Genomic DNA, 9708 nt, shown 5'->3' on the forward strand with positions numbered 1-9708 from the left:
TAATTTAAAATTAAACCATACAGAACACATTCTGTTTTCAAGATTTCAAAATGCAACTGTCACCATAAAGGGTTAAAATTTATTTAATATATCTTAACAAATTACATAAACACCACAATGTATCATAATTTACAAGATGTTCATGTACTACATCACACAAAAACTATTTTTTGAAATTATTTTATATGATTTACTGTATTTCTGCTTTGTAAAAGTAAAAAGGATTCAATGACTGAGAAAATTCAAAACACTACAGAAGTTTTATTAAAATTATAAAATTTACAGACTAAAACAAAATACTGAATTTAAAACCATAAAACATTACTCGATTATTAAATCTAATTATTCTAATGTTTTAATCTTATCAAGGATTTGCATCTTACAAAGGTATTCAATTACAAACTAAAATAATGTCATTGATTTCTAAATGCAATTCACACATATTTGGTTGAATAAAATAAAAATTAACTTTCAATAATTGTAGTTTATATACAAAAATGTTATTTTGGATTTGATTCAGTAATTTACACTAAACATGTTACTTTACATTCATTTTAGTAATTTACACTACGGTAACAGTTCTATTACATCTGTACCTAACACACCTAACAGAAGGGCTGCCCATAAATTGTGTTTTATTACATATAGGCTAGACTCTAAATTATATTCTAGTTACTGAATCTGGCATTTGAAGTAATATCTAATCCAATGCTTAATCCGCTTGGAAAGAGGAGGTGAAAAGAAAACTTCTTTGCCAGACAGAAAAGCAAAAGCTTCGGCAACCAAATGGGGATGAGACTTCACCATAAAATTCCATCCTTCCGTGTTTATGATGTCTTTTGCATGCTCACACACAAACTTAATTGCTTGTGATTTCAAATTTACCACCGAGTGAAGATCGGCCAGTATTAGAATATCAAGAACATTATCAAACGATATGCTCTTGTACAAGGTTTCCTGACACATGATTTTAAGCCTCTCCAAGTCATATTTGTCCGCTGCTGCGAGGAGGTCGAATGCTATTTTGTTGATGTCTTTTACTCTTCCTGAGTAAATGAAACGCAACAGTTCACCTAAAGTTGCATGATCAACATCTAAGATAGTAACATGATTCAACTGACCTTCTTCCATGCAATGGTCGAACATTGCTGCGAATACACGGCTCCTAGCAGCAAGGATTGCTTTGTGAGCTTTGAATTGCTTACCATTAGCAGATAGGGTGACATCTGAAAACCTGTGATCTGACAAAAGCTGCTCATAGTCGTCTTCCAACTTAGGTTCAGGGACTTTGAATTTGATTTCCTTGTGTTTTCCAAAAACACTGACAGGAGCAGTGACAATACTTACTTCACAAAATATTGTGAGCTTGTCATCATTGAGAACTTGATTTTCTTTATCAAAAAATGTATCCCTCTTTCTCTTTATAAACTTTTTGTAACCCCAACCATTTTCGTAAACAAATCTATATGCCCTTTGGCTTTCCGTTTCTTTCACGACTTTTCCAAAGCCGTTTACAATTGAAAACTTGAAACGGGCCATCACTTCCAGTTTCTTAGATGTAGCCAGAATAAGAAAAATTGAGATGTAGTTTTTGCTTTCTTTGTCTTCTCCTCTTGGATTAATTCTTAAACACCATTTCTCTGTATCGTTACATTTGGAACTGAACAATGGAGATTTAATATGCTCTCCCGTTTTCTGATTGCAGTAACTGAAGTTGAAAATAGTCCACAAGAAGTTGAACTTATCCAAGCTCACATCAGTCCAGCACCAGTTTTCAACTGGTATATCGTTAACTTCCTCAGGTATTATATCACTGGATACGGGTTGGTCTCCGAGATCATCCATTGCTGTATCCCAAAGAGTGAATGGATAGTTAGTGAGGATCTGCAAAAAAGTATTACCATTAATGTTATAAAAATTAATATTAATATTATATAAAATGCTTTGATGAAGGCCTGTACATTTATTTTTAGAATGATGACTAGCTGTGTGGGTGTTCTATGGACGGTTGACATTTTACCACAATTTTTTTATTGCATCAGACAGTTTTTATTTTGCATTTATTGCAACATCCCACAGTTTGGTGTAGCACCCCATGAAATTATACGCAAAACTTTTCAACTATGGTTATCCGTTTCCACTAGACTTTGGTGAGAGAAGTAGGGATAAGTTCCAACCCCGACACAACCGCAAAAATCAGATGGGTTTTGATCAGGTTTCCCTTTCAAACGTTTGTGATGTATTACGTACGTCAAATAGGATTGGGTGTAGGAGAGATGAGTAAGAGACTCCCAAAAAAACACTGAAACTCACTTGACGCTAGGTATAAAATTTATCCAACAGCAACTAATTGTTGAGATGACTGTACAAAATAACAAAAGCGACAATGAAGGGAAGGGGGTCTAGTGGGCATATATGCATCCCACTTGCCACTCTAATTGACACTAATTTCCTTCTTTGAAAATGCCACTTGCGTGGACAATAAAATGCTATTGACTTAAAAATACAATATCTTTTTTTTAAGCTCAATATCTTCAGGCCAGCGGCCAGCGGTTTGCATGTGATGCACTATGAGCCCTGAGAGATAATTGTGTCCTTCTCAATCTAATTTGAGGGGGAATTTTTGACTTCCTTGTGCAACCAACACACCTAAAACCTCATACGACCCTTGACCAGAGCCCACCCTGTCCATTCATTAAATTGGCCCTGAATATCGTTCCTAACAGTAACACAAGCTTACTTTTGAATCTTACATCTTATATAATGTGACTTAATTCTTCATTTCATTTATTTCCAACGGTAAACACCATTTTTACAATAATAAATATATATATGGTACAGACAAGTCAGTCTTATGAGTAAAGAATAATAAACAAGTAGATTGAAACTTGAATTTGAAAACAAAATGGATACAAGAAACAAGAAATCACAATGTATAACAAGAATAGAGATTTAGAATAGAATTGAGTCAGTGTATAACAGAGATGATAAAAATGTGAAATAACAACCAACAATAAATATGAAAAAATACAATAATAATTAATAACAGTGAATATAAAAATGAAACAGCAATTAACAGCATAAACAGATAATAAACAGCAAGATATGTAGAATAACAATACCAATAACAGGTCATTTCTTTAACTTTTTGGTTTTTTTTTTTTGTGGCCCATTAGTGGCACTACCAAGGTAAATAAAGCCTTCACATAACGTCACTCAGCACAGCGCCGACCCGACTTCTGAAGGAGGCAGTTGTACCAGAGAAGAAGTCGATGAGCGGACGATTTGGCTCCCCAGTCAATGCAATCTGGACAGGCCGCTGTGGTAGGCAAAAAGTGTCGGCTGGGAGCAACGCTGGAAGGAGGTTCTGGAGCGTGTCGCTCTAGGTACAGCAAGATCAATATTCGTTAATAGATCAGGGCAGTCGATAGTTATTTAGATTGAATAGGAAGACTGCATCAACGATCACACGTATAGTGGCTGGATCTGTAGCTTCTAATTATGTATCTGTAATTCTTACTTTGTTGATTTGACAAATTGCATATCCAAGAGAAATCCACCTATTTATTGGATTTAATGTGATGTACAAAACAATTAAATATAAACCTATCATGGAATGTAACAGCCAATTGGACACTCCATAAGTGTACCCAATAGATAAATATTTGTATTACCTATTTGTTTTGTGTTGCCTTGAAGTTCCTGATGTTTTTGATTCCTGATGCGCAAACTGTTCTTGAAACTGGGTTATATTACAAATTAAATATTTGTAGAAAATAAATAAAAGGCAAAGCCCTCACTGACTGACTGACTCACTCACTCATCACTAATTCTCCCACTTCCCATTTACCTAGGTGGCTGAAATTCGGTACACCGATTCTTTGGGCATTAAATAGGAAAACTAAGTAGTTTTTATTCTGATCGGGCTTTCGGGCTCCGCCCCAGTGGCTCTGGAGTTCCCCATGTTAACCTTATGATTTTTCATATTTAAAAGGAATTTCTTAACAGCTGTTTCAATTAACTTCAACGAACTTCAACCAGGACGTGATTGAGCCATGCAAACGAGCTCACTTGTGAAGTTAAACGGGGCAAAGCCCGCGGGTACAGCTAGTTAAATATAAACCTATCATGGAATGTAACAGCCAATTGGACACTCCATAAGTGTACCCAATAGATAAATATTTGTATTACCTATTTGTTTTGTGTTGCCTTGAAGTTCCTGATGTTTTTGATTCCTGATGCGCAAACTGTTCTTGAAACTGGGTTATATTACAAATTAAATATTTGTAGAAATATGGAGGTATTCTAACATAGGACATTACTTTTTATAGGACTTTCAAAGACCTTGCCACCCAAACATTCCTCTGAGCATCCACGATAGTTTGCCTCAAACCATTAAAAACTGGAAGTTAAATAATCTAGCACTGCCTTGAAGACATGGCTGAAAAGCAAACAATTTGTACAGGAAGTACACAAAAGAAGCACCGGTAAACAACTTTGTTTAAAAATTACTGTGAAGTGTTACCGACTTATAAAGAGTAACATACACCATTAGAAAGATAAAAACCTCAAGTTTTTTTTCTATATACTACAATAAGTGATCAATATGTCCACCTTGTGAGCTTAGCAGACATCTATTTTAAAATCAAATTCTGACCAAACGTTTTGAAGACAGCACCTATGCCCTCAAGGTAGGTGGAGAGGGGCGCAATCATCTCCGAGGGCCATAGCGCATTACATGCAACATGTTGGTGGGGCCTCATCAACATTTTGTACTGCAGCAGTAATGTGATGCCTGAGCTCCAAAGAGATTCAACAGCAAAGGAGGTACAACAACTCTGTCTTTGACATAACCCCACAAGCAAAGCATACACACGTTAAAGACAAATCTCCATACCCACCCTCCGGGACCATTGCACAGATTAACTCAACCTGATCATCAGACATTGCTGTTTTCCCGGAGCTCTTTCCTTTTTCTAAGTAACCCATGGCCATAACTTCCAATGTGACTTTCTATTTGGAGGGTCTCTATGATAATGCGTACATGAAAACGATGTTAAACAGTGGTAGCAGATCGAGTTCTTTCAAACTCTAGCATACAAGAAGACTAAATCAATAAATAACAATTTTACCAAATTACTGGCATTGTTAACAGTCAGCTGTGTGGGGAAAAACTTTAGGTGTTTAATAACTCAGTGATACCAACCAAACCGATGTGGGACACATAGCGTGTTAAATTGATGTACAAAGTTGTTTAGTTCTTTTATGTACACCCGGTATTATAACCAGAGTCACCCAAAATTCTCCACCATTATATTGTTGTCCCATTGTTGCTCATGCTCAGAGAATGATAAATTATTGCAATCGTGGCAACATCCACCATCATCTATCATGCACGACAACAATGGTGATGATTTTTACAATCGCAGCGACTCCCGTGAGTAGAGAAACATCTTGATTTTGTTCAGTGATTCTGATCTTTTACTTTACACGGAAAATAAAATATAGGACGATCTGTGATTATTGGCAATTATTCAAAAACAAAATTAGCCAAGACTTTTAATATGTTTTGTGTTTTTACTGAAGCGATTCTTTCATAAATGCATTCAATCCAATAGGTTGGTATTACATCATGTCAGTTATTTATTTCCCAACTGGTGTGTCCCGGCATCAATTTGGACGGAACAGGTATATATAGTCAATGGCGGAACCCAGTTGAATATAAAATAAGATATTCATCAAGGTTTTTGAGGCCCAAAAACTTGGTAATTTTCTCTGCCCGAACAGGCAGGTAGGGTGATACAAATACAGTAGCACCTGACATTTTTGAATCTTCAGTATATTCACAACTAAACAGTTATTTTTTGCTTTAAACTAGGGTACCTACCGGCATATAAAATCACTTGAATATTACGCCTATTATTATTCATGATTCAAGGTGGATTTTAAATAACTTTGGGATTATTTGGAACGAAAATCTCAAACTAATATTGCGATTGTAGACGTTAACTACATAGTTTGCGTGATTGTTGAAGATGAACTGTTCCTAACGATTACCAGTCAAGAGTGCTGTTATTTTGTTGGGTCATTAAAAAATCCAGGATGATGATGGGTTCCATGATAAGATAATTGGGAACTGCTAATTTATTTCAACCATATTTAAGTAACACTACAAACTTAACCTAGAACTTGAAACTGCACAAATGTTATTAGCCTAAACATCCACCGATCCACTCCCAATACCAAAGTTGACCGCTCCATAAGTTAAACACTATATCCTGACAAGCTAAAAACTTCCTTGTCTATATGTAAAGGCTGGGTGGAGAGGGCCGTTTTTATAAATGGGCCCGATGGGCTTGGGGCAAGGGTTCAAGAGGTTTTAAGTTTGTTGAGGGCGCAAGGAGAAAAACATTACCCTCAAGGTAGGTGGAGAGGGGCGCAATCATCTCCGAGGGCCATAGCGCATCACATGCAAACCACTGGGCTATCAACACTGGTGGGGGGGGGGGGGGGGGTGGAATCAACAGCGCAACTGATTTTATTGGCCTAACACTCTAAACAAAAACAAGTAGATTTAAGTACTATACTGCGAGAGATGATGCGTTATTTTCTGTAAATGTGATCATTAAGCCTACAAATTAGAAAGTTTTTATTTTAAGTACCGGTACTGTAAAGTCATGAAAAGACCCTATAGAGTAACTAAGTAAATTGTTTTAATTACAAAACCTGTGTAGTAAATAAATATTTAAATGAAGTAAGTCAACCATTCAAACTGTATAAAATTGTCTACATGTACACGATCTGACCTAATTCAACTGAGGACATGAAACGAAATGTGAACGCTAAGTTACGTCTATAATACCCAAATGAATTTAATAATCAGTAAATTAAGTTAGATGCTGTGGATATTAATAAGTTATTTTTAGTTTAAAATAGACCAAGTAGATCCAGGCAGGCACACATAGTAAATAACTTAGTCAGGCAAAAGGGCAGAAGTGGTTTAAAAAGTGGTCGGGGGTGTGAGGATGAGAAAAAATCCTCCGCAAAGAAAGGGGAAGAGGGCACAATTAAATCCCCGGTCCATACCGTAGCGTGTCACATGAAAACTGCAGCCCTGAGCCTAGACTAATAACTTTCTAGGCCCACTCTAAACTTATTCTGGTAAATACCCACCTGACTGTTCGGACGGTGAACAATTATTGGGCCTACTCGATTTTTGTTCCCGGATCAAAAACTATGCTGCATAAATTACTTATTTAACTTATTTAAAACAACCATCCCATGTAGCACAGATGGTTGGGCCAACGTTGGTAAATTGTGGAGCCACACAGTTGGCCAACGGTAGAAATGTCACCTCTTTAAACTGTTTTCCAGCCAACCATTGTCCAACCGTTTTATTTCACACAAAATAATAAATATTTAGTACGAAAAGCATAATTATTAGTTGAGTAAATTGATTAAATAGTTCATAAAAACAAATCTTGAAAAAAAGCTAGAACAAAATTTTTTGACCCAGACGGGTTTCGAACCCGGGTCCTTCGACTTATGAGCCTCTTACTTTACCACTGAGCTATCTGTAATTGTTGATATAGAGAGTTTTCAAGTGGTGAAAGAGTAGCCGACAGTTGCAATGGTCGCAATACTTCAAACATTTTTGATACTACACAGTATAATATGATTCTGTTAATCTGTTAAGGCATCAAAAGTAGTTTTTTTTTTAGTTAGAGAGAATACTGGTATTTGAATATAGATTAATTAATTACCGTTAGATTATTAATGCTATTATAATAGCCTGTTATATGATTAATTACTCTTTCCCTTTAAATTGTTGCAAATAAGTTAAAGAATATTAATTTAAAAAATATTTGCATTTTTATAATTATTAAAATTCATTATGGAGCCCCAGAACTGTAATATATAAAATATCTGGTTTTACAATACCATTATCAGTTCCAAAAACTTTTGGAAACTTTTGGAACTGATAAAGGTATTGTAAAACCAGATATTTTATTATAATTATGTTGTGAAAGCTAGACCCAGAGAATGAAAGTCGTGTAAACTCAACTATGGACCATCGTTGGTCTAACAAAAGTATCTTTTGTTGGTCCAACGGAGTGAAAAACGGTTGGACAACGGTTGGCTTGATGTATGATACCCAGCAATGCATATTAATGTATTTCATTAACAATGAACCAATGTTGGTCCACAGTTGTAAATATTGGTTGGCCCAACTACGAGATATACAGTTGGACAACGGTTGGTTGGTTGTGGAGGCTCCAACCAACCATCAACCAACTGTCCCACAGTTGGCCAACGTTGGCCCAACCATCTGTGCTACATGGGATGCTAAGTTTTATAGGAAATGTACATTGCAAGTTGGACTAAGTTAGGCAATTTCATCATTTTAATAGCAATTCTAGATAACTTAGCAGATTGCTGAATTTTAACACTTTGTTATCATTCTACCGGTATTCTGATAGATATTAAAGTATGGTACCTAAGTTATTTGGTGCAACATAACTTACATCAAGCAGAAAAAGGTGGTGGGGGAACTTCCCCGCCTAACAAATTTTGTAAATGAAGTACAGTTTTTATAGGCCTACTTAAGTTATAAAGTAGGCTAAATTAAGTTACTAGATTTGCTAGATTTTCATAAGGTGTGGGCTGCAAGTTAGCCTGCATTGAAGTGAATGTAGGCCTATTAAACCCTCATAATCAGTGGTGTAACTTAGTCGTAGACTTTCCTTTGCGGGAACGCTCGTAACAAATTGTCGTAGTAACTTAAAATAGCCTAAGTTAAGTTAAGAGTCGCTTTTTCGCCTGTCAATTAACTTATAGCCTAGGTTCTGTGGAAAAATTATCTGCTTGAGATTGGGACAGAACTTTGATATCCAATTCCATCGTTTGATACAATGGATAGGATGGTAACTTATGCCCATTATAGAAGTTGTTTGGTTTTAAGTCAGGTTAGGTTTGTTTATTGATCGAATCGATACCATAACTTACGCCCGATAAGAACATATCGATACCATATGCTCAAAAATAAGAATGAAGTCGGATATAAAAGTTTTACCGAGAATGGTATGGATGATAAATAAAATAATAGTACTAAAGTATTACACTTAGGCTACATACTTTTTTCCCCTGTCAGATACTTACTAGGCCTAGGACTAAGTAGTTTCTTGGCTTTGTCTTGAATACACACTATTAATAATAAGAGTTAGTTTTCTTCCACCTTGATTGCAATTTTGAGAAGATATAGTATCATAAAACATAAAACAGGGAAATCTAGTAGGAAACAACTGTAAAATACGCTTATTGTAATGTCTGTAATTGGTTTTTGAGGTTGAGGTGGTAAATTTTCAACCGCTTTATGGAACCGGAAGCATGTAAACATGTAAAATACAAAATACCTTACGCTCAACCAAGTTTAGGAAAGCCGAAGGAGAGCAATTAATCGAAACGACTTCGAGTCTGAACCATTGATTATGAAACCTTGCTTGTGCTTGATTTTTTATGGTATGAACCATGAACATGTTTAGTGATATTTTATTTTATTTAATGTAATTTGACAATGCCTATTCCTATGTACAACTTGGTCAATGGCAATAAACTTTCTTATTCTTATTCTTATTCTTATTCAAATGAAGAAAATAAATTTACCTGCGAAAGTTAGTATTTTGTGTTCATGATTAGTATTTTTACGTT

General features: G+C 35.6%; 1 protein-coding gene across 1 annotated transcript; it reads right to left on the reverse strand.

Moving 5' to 3' along the window:
- Positions 1-380: 380 nt before the first annotated feature.
- On the reverse strand, positions 381-9346 carry LOC129002995 (speckle-type POZ protein B-like). Its single transcript, XM_054431173.1, has 2 exons — positions 9136-9346; positions 381-1884 (listed from the first exon to the last, which is right to left on the reverse strand). The coding sequence occupies exon 2, from the start codon at positions 1843-1845 to the stop codon at positions 673-675; it is 1173 nt and encodes a 390-aa protein (XP_054287148.1). The 5' UTR covers positions 1846-1884; positions 9136-9346; the 3' UTR covers positions 381-672.
- Between the last annotated feature and the right edge of the window lie 362 nt (positions 9347-9708).

The sequence above is a fragment of the Macrosteles quadrilineatus genome, unplaced genomic scaffold (assembly GCF_028750875.1).
Source record: "Macrosteles quadrilineatus isolate MER2022 unplaced genomic scaffold, UCM_ALF_1.0 Scaffold_9__3_contigs__length_116548681, whole genome shotgun sequence".
NCBI lineage: Eukaryota > Metazoa > Arthropoda > Insecta > Hemiptera > Cicadellidae > Macrosteles > Macrosteles quadrilineatus.

Coding starts and splice junctions, on each gene's coding strand:
- LOC129002995 (XM_054431173.1), bottom strand. CDS start 1,845: ATGGATGATCTCGGAGACCAACCCGTATCCAGTGATATAATACCTGAG.